The sequence below is a fragment of the Chionomys nivalis genome, chromosome 18 (genome assembly GCF_950005125.1).
Source record: "Chionomys nivalis chromosome 18, mChiNiv1.1, whole genome shotgun sequence".
NCBI lineage: Eukaryota > Metazoa > Chordata > Mammalia > Rodentia > Cricetidae > Chionomys > Chionomys nivalis.
In genome coordinates this window covers 6,754,189-6,778,802 of record NC_080103.1, presented here as the reverse complement: position 1 = coordinate 6,778,802, position 24,614 = coordinate 6,754,189, and the positions used below count along the sequence as shown (strand labels likewise).

The 24,614-nt window shown below is 39.4% G+C and overlaps 3 protein-coding genes across 3 annotated transcripts; all 3 read right to left on the bottom strand.

Annotated features, from left to right (window-relative positions):
• Positions 1 to 913: 913 nt before the first annotated feature.
• On the bottom strand, positions 914 to 1,132 carry LOC130889301 (small proline-rich protein 2G-like). The gene has a single exon (XM_057792915.1). The coding sequence runs from the start codon at positions 1,130 to 1,132 to the stop codon at positions 914 to 916; it is 219 nt and encodes a 72-aa protein (XP_057648898.1).
• Positions 1,133 to 14,459: 13,327 nt separating this feature from the next.
• On the bottom strand, positions 14,460 to 14,705 carry LOC130889302 (small proline-rich protein 2D-like). The gene has a single exon (XM_057792916.1). It carries the CDS (start codon positions 14,703 to 14,705, stop codon positions 14,460 to 14,462), a length of 246 nt encoding a protein of 81 aa, XP_057648899.1.
• A 6,819-nt stretch (positions 14,706 to 21,524) lies between these two features.
• On the bottom strand, positions 21,525 to 21,719 carry LOC130889890 (small proline-rich protein 2I-like). The gene has a single exon (XM_057793825.1). The coding sequence runs from the start codon at positions 21,717 to 21,719 to the stop codon at positions 21,525 to 21,527; it is 195 nt and encodes a 64-aa protein (XP_057649808.1).
• Positions 21,720 to 24,614: the final 2,895 nt, after the last annotated feature.

Sequence of the window (24,614 nt, the reverse complement as noted above, 5' to 3'; positions counted from 1 at the left end):
GTCAGTACAGCTGCACACCAGAAGTGGATGGGATAAGAATGCGGCACTTAGGTGGACTAGAGGAATGATGAAACAATGATATCATGTCCTCTGCAGGCAAATAAATGAAACTGCATGTCATCATGTTCAGGGAAATAAATGCAGTCTCAAATGCGAGGTTGGCATTGATGTTTCAAATGTTAAAGGAGGAAAAGACAACAGGGTATGTTGATGTAGATGTGTAACTATTACATCAGATGAAGGGAACAAATGAGGGGAAAATACATAGGCTATGGGAGATATTTGTGCTAAGTGATGCATGCATGTCTGAATACCACATGATCTTCTTAAAATGGCATGTGCTAACAAGGAACTTGTATTTGTGTGAAAATAAACTCTTTCTGTCAAGCAAATAAACACTAATCAATCTTTGTTATGACCCAAAATAGAGTCAAAATCTGCTTACAACAGGATGACCCCGGCATCAAAGAATAAAAATAATGTAACAGGAGCATATCAGGAAAGTCATAGAGTGAGTTATAGAAGAAAAAAAGAACTCATGAGAACTAACATCCATATTGTACTTTATTCAGGAAATGAAGCCATGGTGACAACAGCACAAACAAGGACACTGGGAGTTCTGGAAACATCCTCTGAGTGCACAGGGTGGGAAGATGCTGCTCATCACTGCGCATCTGGGACACTGAGTTGGTGTGGAAGGGTCATTCTCAGCCGCCCCTTGACATCAGAAGAAGAACAATCCCAGGAGAATGCCCTCCCTATCAGGGGTCATCACGGACACATGGAGGGTGAAGGCTGGAGAGGATTCTTCTGTATCCATGACAGGCTTTGAAGCAAAGACGGGAGTGTTTCTAAGGAAGAATGGGAGGTATATTTCCTCCTCTTCTCTTGGTCCTGGTGACTGCTGAAGCACTCACTTGCTCTTGGGTGGGCACTTCTGATGGCAGGGTGAAGGAGATTGCACAGGAGGGCATTTCTGCTGGCATGGCTGAGGGGGACATGGCTCAGGGCACTTTGGAGGAGGGCAAGGCTCTGGGCACTTTGGAGGAGGACAAGGCTCTGGGCACTTTGTGGGTGGGCACACAGGAGGAGGCTGGCAAGGCTGCTTGCACTGCTGCTCTTGGTAAGACATTGTGCTGAAGTTTTAGAATCTGAAAGGCATTACAAGAGAGTGTTTGGGGATGACCCAGAGAGAGAGAGGAGAGACAGAGACATGGAACAACACATCTACTTCTCTGTCCACACATGTGCCTATTCCTCAACTCCTGTTTTAGAACAGCCTGGCTTTTCCTTTTCTTTCAGCAATCTGTGGCACTAGCTTTGGGGCATAACCTTCATTTTATGATTTATTCCAGGAAATAAATACTTTATTTTAGCAAAATAAGTAAGGCTCTTTTCACACAGAAATTCCTTTGAGACAGACAACCTCAAGTTCAAGAACACTGTGCAATTTGAGAACACATCCCTGTCTCCCTTGTCACTTGTGACGTACCAGCACCTTGTCTGGGGTTGCAGAATAAAGGACAGTTCAGGAAAGTTCCAGATTCTGATATCTTCTAAGGTATAGGTCTCTGAAAAGCACATCAAAAGATGCATATGAAAGAAAAAATACTCTGTTCAACCTCCTACCAAATAAAAGAAAAAGCCACCTTTCACAGTGGACCATTGTATCCATTGCAATATTTCTGATTGTTAAGTTGTTGCTGTTCATCCCACGAATACAACTGGACTCATCACATTTAGTCCCTCAAAACTGACTGGAGCACATAAGCAGACCATAAAGACAGACCCACTCAAGGAACACTCACCAGGTTCTCCAAACTCAGAGTCCAGGATGTGAGCACCAGGAGTCTGCAGTCACACAGTCAAGGCCCTCTTTATAGTACTGGCTGCCCCGCCCAGAGGGAGTAGAGCTGTGATTGAGGGCAGGTCCAAGAATTTCCCAACCAAAATGCAAATCCATGTATGACTGTCTTGACTGGGACTCTACAAAATAGGAAATATCCTGTTCCTGGACACCATGGCTGTAGAGCCCTGTGACTCAGTGGGCCCTCCTGTCTTTTCAGTTTCAGCAAGACCTCTCCGGTTATCTCAGTTGTCTTTCTTGATTGAAGACAATATTATATTTCTTTCTTTGTTACACCTCTCTGTGTCCTGTTTGGCCTGCTTTGGCTCACCGATATTCTTTGGTGCACTGTCATATTCATATTCCTGTTTTCTAGGTATTATTCACCTGTGTGCTGAAAGGGGGACAGTATTATAGGGAACCCCAGCTGTGCTCTCAGCCACATCTTTGACAAACCTCTTCCAAGAAACAGGTCAGCATTCCTGCCTACATTTAATTCCTTTCTGTAACCATGGAAAAGCTAATATGCTGTTCATAGGGGACGCTGCTGAGTTTGGGCCATAATTTGACCCTTTTCTGGAGCGCCATCTCAAATAACATATTTGTGGTATATATATATTTAGATTCCCCTTAATGATAACTATAAAACTGCTTATCATGAAGATAAAGAAACTAAAATCACACCTGTCCTAAGTTAGCATGCTCTTGTTTGGATAGTTAGAATGAAGACTTACAATCTCTCCCATTGTAGAAGGAGCAGTAGGCTGCGTTCCTGCTGCCCAGCTCCTGGCTGCCAGCTAGCTTATGCTCCGAAATAATTACAGGGAAACTGTATTCATTTAAACACTGCTTGGCCCATTAGCTCTAGCCTCTTACTGGCTAACTCTCATATTTTGCTTTAACCCATTTCTAATAATCTGTGTAGCACCACGAGGTGCACTTACCGGGAAGATCCTAGCCTCCGTCCATCCTGGGTCAGAGCTTCACCCCGACTGCCCTGGAGAGGAGAGGCATGGCGTCTGAGCTCACTTCCTCTTCCTCCCAGCATTCTGTTCTATTTACTCCACCCACCTATGTTCTAACCTATCATGTCAAGCAGTTTCTTTATTAATTAACCAATGACCTTCCTCCATCATCCCATTCTCTTGTGTAAGGCACTGTTGAGCCCACCTTGGAGGTGATACACACCTACTTGAGTTTCTATTAGAGTTTTCAAAATATATAATATACTGAATCCTTAATATACAACACATGTGCTCATTCTTGCAAATGTATACAGACAGACACTCATGCATGCACACTCACACACACAAACACACACAGAAACATACACAGTATCAGTCTTACATTTTTACCTGCCACATAACTACACATATCATGTCTCGATTTTTTAATATTTGTTAATGATATATTGCTGCATGAAAACTGGCAGAATTAATTAAAAGTTTGGTGTTTGTCATTGTTGGTTGACTTTATAACACTTCAAAGGAGGCCTAGGGTCTGGGTACTTTGGAGGAGGACAAGGCTCAGGACACTTTGTGGGTGGGCACCAGGAGGAGGCTGGGAGGGCAGCTTGCACTGCTGCTATTGGTAAGACATCATGCTGAAATCTCGGGATCTGAAAGACACCATGTGACATTTGTCACAAGAGGTGTTTCCCCACAAAGAAAGAAACTCCAGTTTATGAAATATCAGAACTCTTCCTTAATCCCAATTCCTGCTCCAGACTTCCTGTATTTCCCTTCCATGTCACCCTTTTGTTTCATTAGCCTAGAAAAGCAAGCTTTTTTCTTCACATTTTCTGTAAGAAAGCATCTTTCTTCCAAAGGACAGACTACTGCTACTTGCAGAAAACAGCACCTTCAAGAAGGCACTGTGAATTTTAAGTAGTGACGTACTGGTTGCCTCAGTGATGACAGTAACCTCTGTCATTGTTATCACTTGTGATGTCCCAGGAACTTGGTTAGAGTAGAAAAGAACACCCAGAATAGTTCAAGAATCTAGAACCTCCTTAAAAGAAGACCATAGGAGTTCAGAAAAGGGGAAAGTATACTCTAAAATCCTGGAAAGCTTAGTTGTGGTTGGAGGAGAAAGAATAAACTGAGGAACATGAAGCAAAGCCGTTAATGAGTCCCAGCTGTGCTCTGGGAAGCACACGGGCACTGAATCCACCTGGGTGATGCATGTCAGCTGCCTGTGATTGTCAGTGCTTCTGAGAGTAAGGAAGGATTCGGCTGAGAATGCCATTGTCCATGTCCCTGAAGGGGAAGAGTCATCAGTTCTACACCTGAGGACAGGAGTCAAGAGTCTCACCACCAGTGGGTGGCTGATAAAGGTTAGGACACAGCCCATAGGGCCAGGTCAGTAGAAGACTCACTGCTCTCCAAGTTTGCATATCACACCTAAGAATGATCTCAGGGAAACTCTGTGATCATCATACAAGGTAGAAATAGGCTCACATTTTTTGGCCACCACAGTGAACAAGGGCGTGTATATGGGAGAACTAGTGCCACTATTCTTCTGTGCCTTGCTACTTACTAAATAAGGTAAAATATCCAGGATTCTCTCCACTGATTTTGACAGCAGCTGAACCAGTTTTCATTCAACGTAAAAGAACATGTGCAACCTTTCCCTTCATCTTTACTAGCCTGGAATATTATTTCTTTTATTGATCTTGGTCATTCTGACTGAAGTAAGACAAAATCTCTGAATAGTATTTTTTTTTTATTTCCCGGAGGGCTAAGGATGTTAACACATCTAAGAGTTCTCAGCCATTTTTCTTTGATTTTCTACAAACATGCATTTCAGTTCTATAATTCATTGCTTTGAAATAGACTCATTTGTTTTCTTGCTTTTCATTTTGCTGGGAAGGCAGAGAAAGGAGGATCCCTGGGCAGTGGTAAATTGTGAAACTTGAACCTTTGTGATGCTTCAGGCTGTTATGAGAACACATCTAGAAAAAAAACATATTCTTTGATTTGAAACAGGAAGATTATCATCCCTGGCCACGATGAGAGGACTACCAACTAAGATTAGTAATTACATCATCTCTCTAGTATTTTAATTAAGAAACTATCATTTAGCCAAAGAAAAGGCAGCCCATGCATGCCCAACCACCACCAGAGCCAGCTGGCAAGGAAGTTCCACCCACTGGCACCCAACCTCCACCATAGCTAGCAGGCAAGGAAATCCTGCTTGGATGTGTCCAACCTCAGCTCTGCCTGCTGAGTGACATTTATTGTGACCTGAACCATGGCCCCAATTCAACCATCTGAGCCTAGGATCCACTGGAGCCTGAAAGGTTGATCATTGGAGACAGAACCCCAACTACACCAATTACAGAAAAGATTTGTAGACAACAAGGTAAGAACACACTGAACAGCAAAAAAAAAAAAAAAAAAAAAAAAAAAAAAAAAAAAAAAAAAGCAACACAGCACTACCAAAAACCAAAGGATCAACAGCAGGGAGACTTGAAAACCCCAACACAGGTGAAGCAGAAGAAGACAACATAAAAAATGACCATAAGAAAATGTTTCATTTCCTTAAAGAGGAGATGAAAAATTCCCACAAAGAAGTGGAGGAAAAGACAAACAATATATTGAAAGAAATCAGCAAATCCCTAAAGAAAACCAAGAAAAGGCAACCAAACAGACAAAAGAAATGATTCAAGACTTTATAATCAAAATAGAGAAAATAAAGAAAACACAAACCAAGGAAATTCTGGAAATGATGATTATGGGTAAACCATCGGGAACCACAATTGTAAGCATAAACAGTGGAATAAAAGAGATGAAGGAAATAATCTGAGCCACTGAAGATATGATAGAGTAAACAGACTCATTGATTAAATAAAATGTTAAATCTAACAAAAGCTTAACACAAAATATCCAGGAAATATGGGACACCATGAAAAGACCAAATCTAAAATAATAAGGATAAAATAAGTCCAAGTCAAGGCACAGACAATATATTCAACAAAATCATAGAAGAAAACTTTCCCAATCAAAGAAAAGTATGCTTATGAAGGTACCAGGTGCTTACAGAACACAAAACAAACAGAACAAAAAAAAAGTCCCCTCACCACATAAAAATCATACAGAATAAAGAAAGAATATTAAGAGTGGCAAAGAAAAAAGACCAAGGAACATATAAAGGCAGACCTATTAGAATAACGGTTAATTCTCAGTGGAGAAAATGAAAGCCAGAAGGGCTTGGTCAAGTGTTATACAGACATTAAGAGACCACGGATAATATATCCAGAAAAATTTTCAGTGGCCATAGATGAATAAACTAAGACATTCCATGACATAATCAGATTTAAACAATACCTAGTCCAAACCCAGACATACACAAAGTACTAGAAGGAAAAGTCCAACCCACAGAAGTCAGCTGCACCCACAAAACAAACACAGAATAAATAATCTCAAAGCAGCAAACCCCCCAAAAGGGAAAAGCACACACAATAACATTACCTAAAACAAAAACTAAAATGACAGGAACTACCAATCACTGGTCATTAATATCCCTTAACATAAATGGACTTAACTCACCTATAAAAAGACTCAGGCTTAGAATTTGGATACAAAAACAGAATCCATCCTTCTGCTGTATACAAGAAACACACCTCAGTCTCAAAGACAGACAGGTTGGGAAAAAAAATTCCAATCAAACTGACCAAAGAAACAAGCTGGGGTATCTATCCATTATAAAATAGACTTCAAACTAAGATCAATCAAAAGAGACCAAAAAGGACATTTTCATATTTGAACAGGAAAAAAGCCATCAAGAAGAAATATCAGCTCTTTGGGCACATAACACCATCCAGCTCAGCCTGTCTAGGCGCTGGGGGCAAATCCTCAGGGCAAGTAGGCAGGCGAGACTTCCTTTGTCTCACTGGCCTGCCTGCAACAAGAAGGAGAGCCATCAGTGGGAGAGCTAATCTGGGTACCAGGAGAGCCGTCTTTGGGCACGGAGATCTGATATTGGTACCAGGAGAGACATCACTGGAGCACCAGGAGAGCTATCACTGCAGGGTGCCATCACTGGGAAGGTACATCAGTAGGCAAGGAGACCTGATCCGGTAAAAGAAGATCCATAGGGGAGCATTTGGAGAAAGAGATGGGCAGGCGCCAATGCAAGAATTCACCCAACAATCTGAAAAACTATATGAAACCACCAGAACCCAGCGACTTCACAACAGAAGGACATGAACACCTTAATCATGAAGAAGTAGAAAAAAAATGACTTTATAAAAGTGATTGACACCCTTAAACAGCATGTAAAAAATGCCCTTATAGAAATGGATGAGAAGTATAACAGAAAGTTTGAAGAACTGAGTAAATCAGTGAATGATACCCTAGGAAACCAAGGAAAAACAATCAAACAGATAATGGAAACAGTTCAAGACTTAAAAACTGAAATGGAGGCAAAGAAGAAAACACAAACAGAAGGTCAGCTGGACAGGGAAAATCTAGGTAAACGAATAGAGACTACAGAAGCAAGCATAACCAACAGAATACAAGAGATAGAAGAAAGAATCTCAGATTCTGAAGATACCATAGAGAAAATAAACACGCTGATCAAAGAAAACAGCAAGGCCAACAAATTCTCATCACAAAACATTCAGGAAATATGGGACACAATAAAAAGACCAAACCTAAGAATAATAGGAATAGAAGAAGAAGCGCAGCTCAACGGTCCAGAAAATATATTTAATAAAATTATAGAAGAAAACTTTCCCAACCTAAAGAAAGATATACCTATGAAGGTTCAAGAAGCATACAGAACACCGAATAGGCTGGATCAAAAAAAAAACATCCTCTCGCCATATAATAATCAAAACACAAAGCATACAGAATAAAGAAGAAATATCAATACTGAACACATATCCCCCAAATACAAGAGCACCCTCATATGGAAAAGAAACACTTCTAAATATTAAATCACACATTAAGACCCACATACTAACAGTGGGAGACTTCAACACTCTACTCTCACCACTGGAAAAATCTGCCAGATAGAAACTTAACAGTGAAATGAGGGAATTAATAGATGTTATGATACAAATGGACTTAATAAACATCTATAGAACATTCAACCCAAACACAAAAGAATATACCTTCTTCTCAGCACCCCCATTGAACCTTCTTAAAAACTGACCACATACTCAGTAACAAAGCAAACCTCAACAGATATAAAAAATTAGAATAAACCCATGTATCTTATCGTATCACCATGCCTTAAAGCTAGAATTCAACCACAACTCTAATTCCAGAGCCCACAAACACATGGAAATTGAATAATGCTCACTTGAATCACTGATGTGTCAAGGAGAAAAAGAAAGAAAGAATCTAAAGACTTCCTAAGATTCAATTAAAATGAACACACAACATACCAAAGCTTATGGGACACAATGAAAGCAGTGTTAATAGGAAAGTTCATGGCTTTAAATTCCTACATTAAAAAAAAAAACTGGGAAAAAATCCCACACTAGTGAGTTAACAGAATACTTGAAAGTTCTAGAACAAAAAGAAACAAACTCTCCCAAGAGGACTAGACAACAAGAAATAATCAAACTGAGAGCTGAAATCAACAAAATAGAAACAAAGAAAACAATACAAAGAATAAATGAGATAAAGAGTTGCTTCTTCAGGAAAATCAACAAAACATATAAATCTTTACTCAAACTAACCAAAAAGCAGAGAGAAGATATTCAAATGAAGCATATCAGAAATGAAAAGAGGGACACAACAACAGAGAAATCCAGAGACTTATCAGGTCATACTTCAAAAGCCTATACACCACAAAATTTTAAAAAATTAAGGAAATGGACAACTTTCTGGATAAACATCACTTGCCAAATTTAAATCAAGACCAGATAAACAAGTAAAATAGAACTATAACTGCTAAGGAAATAGAAGCAGTCATCAAAAGTCTCCCACCCAAGAAAGACTGGGACCAGATGGTTTCAGTGCAGAATTCTACAAGATTTTCAAAGAAGAACTAACACCAATACTCCCCAAGCTGTTCCACACAATAAAAACAAAAGGAATATTGCTAAACTCTTTTTAGAGGTGGCAATTACCCTGATAGCCAAACCACACAATGACACAACTAAGAAAGAGAATTACAGACTAATCTCACTCATGAACATTGATGCAAAAATATTCAATAAAATACTGGCAAACCAAATCTAAAAACACATCAGAAAAATCAACTACCATGACTAAGTAGTCTTGATCCCAGAGTTGAAGGAATGGTTCAGCATAGGAAAATCTGTCAAGGTAAACCCCTATATAAACAAACTGAAAGAAAAAAAACACATGATCATCTCATTAGATGCTAAAAAAGGCTTTCACAAAATTTAACACCCGTGCATGAAAAAAGTCTTGGAGAGAGCAGGGATACAAGAAACATACCTAATCATAATAAAAGCAATATACAGCAAGCCAACAACCAACATCAAACTAAGGAAAGAGAAATTCAAAGTTCTCCCACTGAAATCAGGAACAAGACAAGGTTGTCCACTCTCTTCATATCTATTCAATATAGTCCTTGAAGTTCTAGCTAGAGCAATAAGACAACAACAAAATGAAATCAAGGGATACAAATAAAAAAAGAAGGCATCAAACTCTCACTATTTGCAGACAATATGATAGTATACTTAAGTGACCCCAAAAATTCTACCAGAGAACTCCTATAATTTGAAAACACCTTCAATGATGTAGCAGGATACAAGATTAACTCAGAAAAAATATCAGTAGCCCTCCTTTATACAGATGATAAATGGGCTAAAAATAAATCAGAGAAACATCACCCTTTATAGTATCTGCAAAGAACATAAAATACTTTGGAGTAGTGCTAGCTAAGCAAGTGAAAGACTTATATGATGAGAACATTTAACCTTTGAAGAAAGAAAGCAAAGAAGACACCAGAAAATGGAAAGATCTCCCATGCTGTTCAGTAGGTAGAATTAGTATAGTTAAAAAAAATAGAATCTTTCCAAAAGCAAGCTACAGATTCAATGCAATGCCCATCAAAAACCCAGAAAAATTCTTCCCAGACCTCCAAAGAACAATAATCAACTTCACATGGAAAAACAAAGAAAAAAAACCCAGGATAGCAAAACCAATCCTGTACAACAAAAAAATTTCTGGAGGCATCGCAATCCCAAACTTAAAACTCTGCTATAGAGCTACAGTAATGAAAACAGCCTGGTATTGTCATAAAAACAGAAAAGAGGAAGAATTGAATTGAATTGAAGAACAGGAAATCAATCCACACACCTATGAACACCTGATTTCTGACAAAGAAGCTAAAAATATAAATTAGAAAAAAGAAAGCATCTTCAAAAAATGATGCTGGGATAACTGGATATCCACATGAAGAAGAATGCAAATGATCCATCTCTATAGAAATGTACAAAACTCAAGTTCAAATGGATCAAAGACCTCAACATAAAACCAACCACACTGAACCTCACAGAAGAGATAGTGTAAAGAATACTTGAACACATTGGTACAGAACACCACTTCCTGAATATAACCGCAGTAGTACAGACACTGAGAGCAACGATTAATAAATGGGACATTCTGAGAGAGAGAAGCTTCTGTAATTCATAGGACACAGTCAATAAGACAAAAATGCAGCCTAATGAAAGGAAAAAGATCTTTACCAACCCCACATCACACAGAAAACTGATCTCCGAAACATATTAAGAACTCAAGAAATTAGTCATCAAAATTCCAAATAGCCTAATTTAGAAATGGGGTACAGAGCTAAACAGAGAATTCTCAACAAAAGAATCTCAAATGGCCGAAAGACACTTAAGGAAAAGTTCAACATCCTTAACCATCAGGGAAATGCAAAACAAAATGACTTTTATATATCACCTTATGCCAGTCAGAATGGCTAAGATCAAAATCATCAATGATAACTTATGCTTGGAGAGGATGTGGAGCAAGGGGACCACTTCTCCATTGCTGGTGGTAATTCAAACTTGTACAACCACTTTGGAAATCAGTATGGCAGTTTCTCAGAAAATTGGGAATCACCCTAACTCAGGACCAAGCAATACCACTCTTGGGCATGTACCAAAAAGATACTCGATCATACTACAAGGACATTTCTTTAACTATGTTTATAGCAGCATTGTTTATTAGTAGTAGCCAGAACGTAAAGACAACCTAGATGCTCCTCAACCGAAGAATGGATAAAGAAAATGTGGCATATTTAAATATTAGAGCACTAGTCAGCAGTAAAAAACAATTACATCTTGAAATTTGCATGCAAATGGATAGAATTAGGAAAAACCATCCTAAGTGATGTAACCCAGACCCAGAAAGATGAACATGCTATGTACTCACTCGTAAGTGGAAACTATCTGTAAGCAAAGGATATTGAGCCTATAGTTCCTGACCCTAGAAAAGCTAAGTAACAAGGTACACCCTAAGAAAAACATACATATATCCACCTAGAAAGGGGAAATAGACTAGATAACCTGAGAAAATTGTGATCATAGGGTGGGGGGAGAAGGGACGGTGGAAGGGGAAAAGCAGGCAAGAAGGCAAGAGGGGATAACTTGAGGAAACGGGGTAGTTGAGATAGAGGAAGGACAGAGATAAAAGCAAGGAAGAAGATACTTTGATTGAGAGAGTCATTATGGGGCTAGCAAGAAACCTGGCACTAAAGAAATTCCCAGGATTCCACAAGGATGACCACAGCTAAGACCCTAAACAATAGAGGAAAGGATGCCCGAACTGGCCTTACCCTCTAGTCAGATTGATGACTATCTTAAATGTTATCATAGAACTTTCATCCAGCAACTGATGGAAACAGAGTCAGAGAACCACAGTGGAGCACTAGGTTGAACTCCCAAGGTCCTGTTGAATAGTGGGAAGAGTAAGAATATGAGCAAAGAGGTCAAGACCATGATGGGGACATCCACTGAAGCAGTTTACCTGAGCTAATGGGAGCTCACCAACTCTAGCCAGACAGGGAAGGAACCAACATAGGGCCAAACTAGTCTCTCTGAATGCTGGTGACAGTTATATGGCTGGGGAAGACTGCAGTGGCACCAGGATTTATCCCTACTGATTGTACTGGATTTTTGGAAACCTATTATCTTTGGATGGATACCTTGCTCAGCCTAGATATAGTAGGGAGGACCTTAGACCTTCCCCAAAACAATATGCCTTACCCTCTCTTAGGAGTGAAAGGGATTGGTGGGAGGAGTAGGTGAAGGGAGTGGGAGGAGGGGAGGGATTGGGAATTGGGCTTGGTATAAAATGAAAAAAGATAGTTTGTTTTTATTTTTAAAAATAAAATATGTTTTTAAAATATAAAAGAATTATTAAGTGTTTGTTCTCCTATGTGAGTACAGTGGATGAGGGTGATGACTCTCTATCAACATTTATTTAATAGCATGATGAAATCTTTCACTTTTTACAATGTATAGGCGAATTATATTATTTTTAAAACAGAGGCTTCTTACAATGTCAATTTGGTACCAGCTGAAACTCAGCCCAGGCTGAGACACCAAAGGGGCGTTCCTTCCACAGAAGCTCCATGAGGAGCAGTTACAGATGAACAGGGAACACAGTGCACGGTTTCAAGTGTGAACCTTCAAGACCAAAGACAAGGAAGATGTGTGCCCAGACATGAAGATGTGTGCACAGACACGGATACACACACAATTATCCTTCTAAGAGTCATCTATCACTGAGTTTCACATTTGGCTCTCTTAGTTTTATAATCTTTTAAGGTCAGATGACTCTGAGTTCAACCAGCATATTTTTATCGTAATTTTCTATGGGATTTTATGAATCAAATGACAGGCCTGAACATGAAGTTCTAACATTTTTCTATTTCTTCATTTTATTTAATATTTACTAGGATATAATCTAAGTAATTAAAAAAGTCCCTGAAAAGTCAAGATTCTATATTAATATATGAAAGAAATAATAACAAGCAACAGGAGGAACCATGCAGTTCTCAAATTCTTAGGCTGGAATGTATTTCCCACATAATCCTAAAGTTATTAATATTTTATTGTTTTTATATAATGTTGGTGGTTCTGGAGATAATAGACATTAAAATGGTGATGGACATGGTGCTCTTAGTGCGGTAATAATAATAGACAGGCTGGCAATGATAGTGAAGGTAGGCAGAGGTAGCTGGTTGATAACTTGTAGTGGTTGTAATAATGATGGTCATATTGGTTCTGGGGATGTGGATGTTGCAGATGGAAGTGGGGATGAGAGTGAGGGCTGTGAAAAAAAGTGCATCAGTAGCTTCTAAATTATCACTTCCTTAGTGCTATTTAGGTGCCTCATATTGTGTCAATCAAATGGCTTGCAATAGCTCAATTGTAACCAAAGGCAACACTTTGACAAACAGGAGTTTCCACAAGTAACATTAACAAAAAGTTGTTCAAACCTACACCAGAATACCAGTCAACCATGTAAGGATGAGAACCATCAAAATAATAACAAGTCCTGGCAGAGGAGTGGAGGAAATAGAACACAAACTCTCAGAGTGTGAGACAAGAGATGAACCCATCACATATGGAAATCAGTATGGAATTTCCTCCAAAGAAATAACACTAAAGCAGAACGATCATATGTTACAGCACCATCACTTGGGTTTTTAATAAAAGAAGTCACATGCAGCATATTAGAGATGCCTGCATATCCATCTATATTTTAGAACTACTCCTAACATGCAAGGTAATTAAGTCAGTACAGCTACTCACAAATGGATGAAAGGGTTAAAAAAACATGACACTTAGGTGTACTGGAGTAATGATCAGTCATGTAAACCCATATCATGTCCTCTGCAGGTAAATAAATGAAACTGAATATCATCATGATCAGGGAAATAAATCCAGTCTTAAATACAATGTTGGCATCGATGTTTCAAATATTGAAGAAGGAAAAGATAACAAGGGTAGGTTGATGACAAAGGGGGAAAGTAGGGGAAAACACACAGAGTATGGGGGGGATATTTGTGCTAAGTGCCACATGTATATCTGAATACCACATACTCACCTTAAAATAGCATGTGCTAACAAACAGCTAGTAGTTGTACAAAAGGAAACTCTGTCTCTCAAGCAAACCAACACTAAGAAATCTATGTTATGTAAAAATCAGTCAACATCTGATTACAATGGAATGACCTGGGCAATAACTAATAAAAGCAATGTAACAGGAGCATATCAGGAAGGTCATAGAGTCAGTTTTAGAAGAAAAAAAATCTCATGAGTACTAACATCCATATTGTACTTTATTCAGGAAATGAAGCCACGGTGACAACAACACAAACAAGGACACTGGGAGTTTTGGAAACATCCTCTGAGTGCACAGGGTGGGAAGATGCTGCTCATTACTGAGCATCTGGGACACTGAACCAGTGAGGAAGGACCATTCTCAGACTCCCTTGACAGCAGAAACAGAACAACCTCAGAGGAAATCCTTCACAGAAACATTAAGAGATAAGGGTGGACAAGATTCTCTTGCATTCATGGCAGGCTTTGAAGTGCGTTAGAAGTGTCTCTGTGGAAGTATAGAAGACAAATTTCCTGCTCTTCTCTTGGTCCTGATGACTGCTGAAGCATTCACTTGCTCTTGGGTGGGCACTTCTGCTGGCAGGGTGAAGGAGGTTGCACAGGAGGGCATTTCTGCTGACATGGCTGAGGGGGACATGGCTCTGGGCATTTTGGAGGAGGACAAGGCTTGGGGCATTTTGGAGGAGGACAAGGCTCAGGGCACTTTGGAGGAGGACAAGGCTCTGGGCACTTTGTGGGTGGACACACAGGAGGAGGCTGGCAGGGCTGCTTGCACTGCTGCTCTTGGTAAGACATCGTGCTGAAGGCTCAGGATCTGAAAGATATTACGTGAGACTGTTAGGGGTGATCCACACAGAGAAGATAGACGGAGACATGGAACATCACATCCATTTCCTCCCCACACATTTATACCTCCCCAAGTCCTGTTTTATGATATGCTCGCTTTCCCCTTTCCTGTCAGCAATCTGTGGTAGTGGCCTTGGGAAATCCCCATTGTTTGATGCTTTTTTCCAGGAAAAAATATTTGTTCCAAGGAAACAAAAGTGTTTCACAGAGAAACACCTTCAATACAGGAAGTCTCAAGAACTGATGCCCTGAGCACCTCAGAACAAATCCCTGACTCTCTTGTCACTGTGACATCCCAGCAGGTTGTCTGAGTGACGGAGTAAAGGACAGCTCAGGAAAGCCAGGTCCTAATACCTGCTACGTCATAGGACTACGAAAAGACACCAAAGATGCACATGAAAGAGAAATACACTGTGTTCAATTGCATACTAAAGAAAAGGAAAAACCATCACACCGACCCTAAAACTTGACGGCAGCATATGAGGAGACCATAAAGACAGACCAACTCAAGAAATAGCACTCACCAAGTCTACAAAGTAGTCTAGGACTTGAGTACCAGGAGTCTGCAGTCATGCAGCCAAGGACCTCTTTATAGCACTGACTGCCCCACCCAGAGGGAGCAGAGCTGACTGACAGTGGGCAGGTCCTTGAATTTCCTAAGCAAAATGCAAATCTATGCATGACTCACTTGACTGGGACTCTACATCATGTGAACTATCCTGTGTCTGGACATCAGCACTGTAGCGTGCTGTGACTCAGTGGGCCCTCCTGTCTCTTTGGTTTCAGCCAGACTTCCCTGGCTGTCTAAGTTGTCTTTCTTGATTAAAGACCATATTTCTTTTCCCTGTTACTTCTCTCTTGTGTTGTATTTGTTCTATCTCAGCTCACTGATATTTTTTTGATATGGAAGAGTCTTCTGTTTTGTGTTGATTTCATTGGTTAATAAAGAAACTGCCTTGGCCCTTTAATAGGACAGAAAATTAGGTAGGCGGAGTAGACAGAACAGAATGCTGGGATAAAGAAGCCGAGTCAGGCAGTCGCCATGATTCTCCTCTCCGACACAGACGCAGGCTAAGATCTTTCCTGGTAAGCTACCACTTTGTGGTGCTACACAGATTATTAGAAATGGGTTGAATCAAGATGTGAGAATTAGCCAATAAGAGGCTGGAACTAATGGGCCAGGCAGTGTTTAAAAGAATACAATTTGTGTGTTGTTATTTCGGGTAAAGCTCGCAGTGTGGGAGCTGGGCGGGGCTGCAGCCCACAGCTCCCTACTACACTCTTTGGTGCCCTGGCCCATTTATATTCCTGCTTTTAGGCAAAATTTGCCTGTGTGCTGAAAGAAGGACAGAATTAAAGGGGATATCAACTGTGCTTTCAGCTTTATCTTTGACAAACCTGTTTTGGAGACAGGTGTGGTCTGCTGCATAGGTTTAAGTCTTTTCTGTAACCATAGAAAATAAAATATGCTCTTCATAGAGGAGTTTGCTGGACTTGGACCTTATCCCCACCCTCATCAGAACTGCCATCTCCAACAACATATTTGGTGTATATGCTTAGAATCTTCTCTAATAATTCTCATAAAGCTGCTTATCATGACGATAAAGGAAATAAAATCATACCTACCCTAATACCTGCCTTAAGCATGTTCTTGCTTAGGTGGTCAACATGAAGACTCATAATCTCCCACACTTCTCTTCTGTGAAGACTTGTTGAGTCCACCTTGGCTGTGGTACACACCAACTGGAGCTCTGGGATCTCCCAAAACATTTAGTATAATGATCCTTCATACATAGCACAGGTGCTCATTCTTGTACATGCACACAGACAGACAGAAGACAGACAGACAAAAAAGCAGCAAACTTACATTTTTATCTGCCACATAGCTACATTTATCACTTACCCATTTTCTAATGTATATTACTAATTCGTTGCCTTATGAAAACTAACAGAAGGAACTAAAAATTGTGTGTTTGTTTAGTGATTGATTGACTGAAATGACTTTTGAACATTTGAGGGAGTCCAAGGCTCTAGGAACATTGGAGAAAGTCAAGGCTCAGAGCAATTTGAGAGTAGACGATGCTCTGAGCACTCTGTGTGTTGGCACACAGGAAAAGGCTGTCAAGGCTGAATCTTAGAATCTGAAAGACACTATGCAACAATTCTCACAAGACATTATCCCCACAGAGAAAGAATCTCAAGTTTATGAAATATCAGAATTCTTCCTCAATTCCAACTCCTCCTCCAGACTCCCTGAATTTCCCGTTCATGTCATCCTTTTGTTTTATTAACCTAGAAAACCAAACTTTTCTTCACATTTATTGTAAGGAAACATCTTTCCTTCAAAAGAAATAGTAAGTGATCTTACAGAACATGATCTTCAAGAAAGGCAGTCTGAAGTTTAACTTCTAAAATACTGAGCAGTCTCAGTGATGACAGTAACTGCTGCAATCACTATTACTTGAGATGTCCCAGGAAGTTGACTAGGGTATAAAACAAATCCAGAATTCAAGAACATAGAACCTCCTAAGAAGGAGGGGAAAACAGTTAATAAAAGAGAAAAAATATTTTCTTTAGTCCTGAAAAGTTTTTTGTGATTAGAGAAGAAAGAATAGAATGAGGAACATGAAACACAGCCATTAATTAGTACCAACACTGCCCTGAGAAGCACAAGGGTACTGAATCAAACTCAGTGGGGTATGTCAGCTTCCTGTGACTGTCAGTGCCTTTCAGAGGGAGGAACAATTTAGCTGAGGATGCCCTTGTCATGTCCCTGAAGGGAAAGAGTCGTCAGTTTTGAGGCCAGGTGCCAAGAAACACACCACCAGTGGATGGCTCATAAAGGTTAGGACACATACCATAGGGCCAGGTCAGTAGGAGACTCATTACTCTCCATGTTTGCATATCACACCTAAGGATGATCTTAGGCAATGTCTGGCTTCAGTCATCACAATTACAAAATTACACACTGATCTGGGATGTCAATATAACACAGGGCCGTTTAACCAGAGGTTCTTCCTTTGAATATAGCCCACTCAGAAAGTACAAAGGGCCAAAGGGAGATAATGCAAATGGGTGAGTTACATTGTGATAGGCATGAGAGGGCAGGGTAGATCGGGGCAAAGAGAGATGATTAACATTAAAGACCTTTTGAAAAAGTCATATGGAAATCCACTACTCTAAACTCTTGCTAGAATATATACGTATATAAAATGTTTAATGCAGTTACCTTGCTACTGGAAGGGGTGCAATACCACAAGCAGATACCTCATACTAGGAAGTGCAAACCTCAGTAGCAGTAACACCTACCCTCTTTTTAGTTTCTAGACAGGGAAGGCGATAGTCTGACTCCACTAGCTTACAGACTATTGCCTGTAACTTGTCTACCCTCCAAAACTTCATTTTAAGACCCTGTTTCTGTAGACACCAATCCTTAAGTCATAGAACATGGAGATATCCAGGAGCTGTTTACCTAGACACTCCAATCCTATGGGCCAGCCCTCATGATAGTGGAAGGTGCTGCGTACACTGCTGAAGGAGGAAAGTACTCACTGACCTCAACCAGTTCAGAACACTGCAAGATACACTGGCTTGATGATATGTCCTCTGGTGTAATAGCGGTATATATATATATATATATATATATATATATATATATATATATATATATGTGTGTGTGTGTGTGTGTGTGTGTGTGTGTGTGTGTGTGTGTGCAACTGACCACATTCTGATTGGATTTAGCATCCTTCTCTGTGAGACAAAGTGCATTCCTAGCACTGCTAAAGGGGGAGAGAATCTATAGATAGATAGGACAGGTCCTAGTGGATAACAAAACTAGTACTATTATTCTGCTAATAAAGCAACACAGCAATTCCCAATGATTTATTGCTGTTATTATACCAATATATCTCTCATTTCTCATCTGAGAAGCTTCTCCTCACACTATATAATTAACAAAGAGACCTGCAACTGATGGTGCTGGGAGTAAGAAAATAGTGTTTTCTCAGCCTTACCCTCCCAGGGGAGTTGGCAGAAGGGGTATAAGAACTACAGGTAGAAACTGTTCTCTTCACATAACCAGGCCATTAAATGTTTGTACTCATAGCAATTGACATAGCATGCACAGTCATGTGAAATCTCAAACCAGACCAAAACTCATCATGAACGAGAAGGGAAGTATGAAATCCCACTGTTGGGGTGCTATTAGCAGCTGCAAGCTTCTGAGAGAAGGAATGGCAGTTTTCTTCCACATTACCCTTGCTATGTTGACCACACTCCATTGTCTAGAGTAGCTGGACTACACAAAATGGAAATGATGGCAGTAAGAAGCAAATAAAAAATAAATGAAAGTTGGGTGCAAATGTGGGTGGGAGTAGAAGGAGAGACACAGTGGATGAATGACAGATGTTGCTAAGCCTCTGAGTGACGATCATTGAAATGTATTGGATAAACTTTTCAAAGAATTAATAAAGATGATATTTTGAAGAAGGAATCATATTGAAAGACACAAGCAAGTCTGCAAAGACAGGTCTCATGTGTTTGCTCTCCTCTGCTGATGCAATAGATGCAAATATAATCTCTTGGCAAATATTTAAATATTTAATGAAATGATGAAACCATTCAATTTTTATAATGATATATGCTAATTACAATATTTTCAAAATAGCCGCTACTAGTTCCTGAAGCACTGACATGGGAGTCAGAGCACCTGAATCTCATTCCAGGGTGAGACACTGAAGGGAGTCCCTTCCACAGAAGCTCCATGAGGAGCAGCCACAGACGAACAGGGAGCACGCACACTTTCTCAAGTGTGAACCTTCAAGACCAGAGACATGGACGACATGTGAGCACAGACATGGATACACACATATTGGTCCTTTCTAGATGTCATCTACCATTGAGCTAAACATTTGATTCTGTTAGTTTTATGATCATTTAAAGTAGATAACCCTGAATTCAACCTGAATAGTTTTATCCTGACACCTAAGGATTTTTTTTAGTCATATGACAGACCTGAACATAAAGTTCTAATTTTTCTAGTTTTTCATTTATTTTAGGATTTTAATGTAATACAATCTATGCCATTAGAAAAAAATCTTTAAAAAACTGAAGATTCTTTATTAACATGTGAAAAAAACAATAATCACATTTCTTGGCCAGAATTCCTTGCCCACGCATTTTTGCAATCACCAATATTTTACTTAGTTTTTTGAAGTTGTTGGTGGTACTGGAAATAATGGTCATGGAAATGGTGATGGAATATTAGAGAGGGTGGCAATGGTAGTGGAGGTTGGCAGTGATAGCTGGTGTCATAATTTACAGTAATTATGATAATGACTCTTGTATTGATGACAGTGATACTGATACTGCAGGTGGATGTGAGAATGTGACAGTGGTAGAAATGATGTGGATCAGCAGCTTCTAAGCCTATTGCTTACTTAGTACTAATTAGGTACCTCAGATTCTGCCAATCAAATAGCATGCAGTAATTCAATTATGACCAAAGATAAGACTTTAGCAAAATTAGTAGTTTCTACAAGTAATATTAACAGGAAAATTTTCAACTCTGTAGCTAGTAGAGAACTGAAAACAAAACCTACACCAGAAGACCATTCAATCCATGTAAAATTGAGTAAATCAAAGTAATAACATGTCCTAGAAGGGGAGCGTAGGAAAAAGAACATAAAATGTCAGACTGTGAGAGAGTAGAATAACCCATCAAATATGGAAATCGGTGTGGGGTTTCCTCCAAAGAAACAACACTAAAATAGAACTATCATATGATTCACCAGCATTACGTGGGTTCTAATGGAGAAAAGTCAAAGTACAAAAAGGATGCTTGCATATCCATCTATATTTCACAAATGCACCTAATAATGCAAGTTTATTAATCTGTCTAGCAGCTCACCAGGAAATGAATAGGATAAGATAATGTGGCACTAATGTGCACTGGAGTAATAATCAGTCATAAAGAACAATTATATCATGTTCTGTCATTCAAATAAAAGAAACTGCATATCATCATGTTAAGAAAATAAATGCTTCCTTAATACATCAGCATATGTTTCTATATTGTTGAAGAAGAAAAACATGGCAATGATAAGTAGATGTAGACATGTAACTATTACATCAGAAAAAGGGGACAAGTGAGGTAAAAAATACATGGGGGTGGGAGAAAATTTGCCCTAAGTGGTACATGCATATGTGTAAGGAATGAAATCATGTGTCTCTCCAGCAAACAAACACAAAGTAATTGTTGTTATGACCTAAAATTCAGTCAAAATCTGCTTACAACAAGATGACCAGGGCATCAAAGAATAAAAATAATGTAACAGTAGCATATCAGGAAGATCATAGAGTGAGTTATAGAAGAAAAAAAACTCATGACTACTAACATCCATATTGTACTTTATTCAGGAAATGAAGCCACAGTGAAAACAACACAAACAAGGAGACTGAGGGCTTTGGAAACATCCTCTGAGTGCACAGGGTGGGAAGATGCTGCTCATCACTGAGCATCTGGGACACTGAACCAGTGAGGAAGGACCATTCTCAGCTGCCCCTTATAGCAGAAGCAGAACAACCTCAGAGAAGTGCCTTCCCTATGATGGGTCATCAGAGGCACATGGAGAGAGGATAAAAAAGATAAGAGTGAAAAAGATTCTTCTGCATCCATGAAAGGCTTTGAACTGAGACGGGAGTGTATCTGTGGAATTATGGGAGACAGATTTCCTCCTCTTCTCTTGGTCCTGATGACTGCTGAAGCACTCACTTGCTCTTGGGTGGGCACTCCTGCTGGCAGGGTGAAGGAGGTTGCACAGGAGGGCATTTTTGCTGACATGGCTTAGGAGGGAATGGATTAGGGCACTTTGGAGGAGGACCAGACTTTAGGCACTTTGTGGGTGGGCACACGGGAGGAGGCTGGCAGGGCTGCTTGCACTGCTGCTCTTGGTAAGACACCATGCTGAAGGCTCAGGCTCTGAAAGACATTTTATGAGAGAGTTCAGAAGTGATTCACAAAGAAAAGACAGGTGAAGATAGGGAACATCACATCCCTTTCTCTATCCACACATGCACATATCCCAACTCCTATTTTAGGACAGCCTGGCTTTTCCCTTTCCTGTCAGCAACTTCTGTCACCTGCCTTGGGAAACCCTCTTTGTTCCATGCCTTCTTCCAGGAAAAAAAAATTGTTCAAATAAAACAAGGAAGGCTATTTTCAAACAGAAATGTCTTCATGTCAATCAGTCTCAAGTTCTGGAATCTCAGCAATCTCAGAACTAATCCCTGTCCCCCTTAACATCTCAGCAGGTTACTGGGTGGCAACCTGTATGGCCCAGGTTCTAATACCTGTTAAAACATACCAAAATTGTGTATGAAAGAGAAATAAACTGTGCTCAACTGCATAACAAAAAGAAAAAAGAAAATTCACCACGTATAGTCCCTAAAACTTGACTGCAGCACATAAGCAGATTATAAAGACAGACAAAGTCAAGAAAAGGCAGTCACCAGGTCTTCAAAGTAGTCTATGACTTGAGCACCAGGAGCCTGCAGTCATGCAGCCAAGGACCTCTTTACAGCACTAGCTGCCCAGCCTAATGGAAGTAGAGCTGACTGACAGTCCATAATTTTCCAACCAAAATGCAATTTCCATGTGTGACTGGCTTGACTGGGACTCCACAAAATAGGAAATATCCTATTCCTGGACATCATCACTGTAGAATACTGTGACTCATTGGGCCATTCAGTCCCCTCAGTTTCAGTAAGATCCCTCTTGTTGTCCAAGTTGTCTTTCTTGATTGAAGAAAATATTTCTTTTCTCTGTTACCACTCTCCAGTGTCCTATTTCACATCTCCTATTTGTTCTGCCTCAGGTTATTGGTATTCTATGGTACATCAGCCCATTTACATGCCGGGTCAAATGACATATATGTGGGGTATATATTCAAACTCTCCTCTGAAGATGACCACAAAACTGCTTCCCATGACAGTTGTCTTAGTTAGGGGCAATACTTCGACAATGAGACACCAAGACCAAAGAGCAAGCTGGGGGTTGATGATGGAAGTTACAAAATAATCCTACATAGTTCAAAATTATGTATAATAAAGGGTTTTTTATTTAGTGGTAGACTCACAGATCTCAGTCCCCTGCACAACAGGGAACAGGAACCAAATCTAACAGCCAGAAGCAAGATGTGGAAGGAAGAGAGCGAGCACACTGTTTAAAGCTGTGTTTAGAGTTTAAGAGACCATACCAAAGTGGGATGGTATCTTAAAGGAAGTTGGCTGAAGGAGTCCAACAGCAACTCCCCTTTTGTTTAAATAACAGAGTTCCAAACCCAATACAAAACTATGTACACTAGGAATAGATATCAAGTATAAGATTGTAATTACAACCAACATAAACAATATTAAGCAGGGAACATATGCGAAATGTTTTAATAAACATTCTATCCTAAGAAGTCTAAGTCTTTATTGGAAATGGCTTGAATAAATCATAAAAGGAATGGTAACTATGACTATCTTCAACCCCATCAAAGACCTGAGAAGGGAGATATTTCTTGAGTAGACAGGAAGTGCAATAAAGCAGGTTCCAAAATGTGCGGTAGATGACAGAGACAACTAGCTGCCTGAGCAATCACCCAAAGTCTCATTAGCAATGTTGAAGCAACCAACTTTAGGTAAGGCCTAGAGTAACTGACAGACCATTTTCAAAGGCAGGAAAATTTTCAGAACCATCTTACCCAGTCTAGGCAAGGTTTAGCAGTCTTCTTTCTTGTATCTTGCTTGTCCAGTTAGGACAACGAGCACTTTGTCAGTGGTCAAGGCATGGAAAGTTCCTTGCCCAAGGCCAGAAGTGTCAAGAAGAAAACAAACTCCAAGTGGAGTATCTTTGATGCTCAACACTCTCTCAGGAATAAATCCATGATGCCAGGAGCAATCATGTCTCATGTCAATAGAATCCTAAGTTATTTGAATGCCAAGTTCTACAGATCTTTGAAGTAGTTGAAGAGCACCTATTTATGTGGAATACAATCTCAATATACCAAAAGAACCTGATTAGTCTAAATATAAGTATGATAAACAAGAATGACTATTGACTTATAATGCTTAATACCTATATAAATTAAAGATTACCACTTCATATCAAAATATTAAACAATCTTTAAACATCTGTGCAGTACAGGAGGACAATGATGTCAAAATACTAACAATGTATAAATATCTTGATCAAAGGTAAAAATATATAATTCAGTATGATAAATATATCCTAAAATGGTATCAATATGTTAAATGTCTCAAATAAATGGTAGAAACATGCATGCATACAATCTGACAAAATAACTTTGCATAGGTGTACAAATATAAACAGAAATAGGAGTATAGTCATTATAAAAAATATAATTTGAACTTGTATCAATATACAAAATCTATACCAATGTAAATTGTCCATGAACAATACCTTTCAAGTATTCACTCTATTACTCACTATTATTATTATTATTATGAGTAAGTTCACACTAATCTACCTATTATCTCATTTAGTTTTCCTTCTCTCTATTTTTTGAGCTATCTGGGCAAACATAATTTCCACCCCAACCCTATATGAGTAATAATCAACCCCTAAATGGTGTCCCTAACAATGAGGAAAAACTTTGCTGGGAGAGGGGATGTCATCTTCTAGAACTGCTTTCAGCTGTAATGTGGGCAACGTTCTTTTAGTGGGATTCTGTCAAAATAAAATGGTAGTTAAATTTCAAGATTGCTGTTTTGTATAATTGCAAATGGTCTCTGAGTAGTTGATAGGGTTTTTCTGAAGTTCTTATTTGGAGTTCTGGCCAGAATGTTATAAGAAGG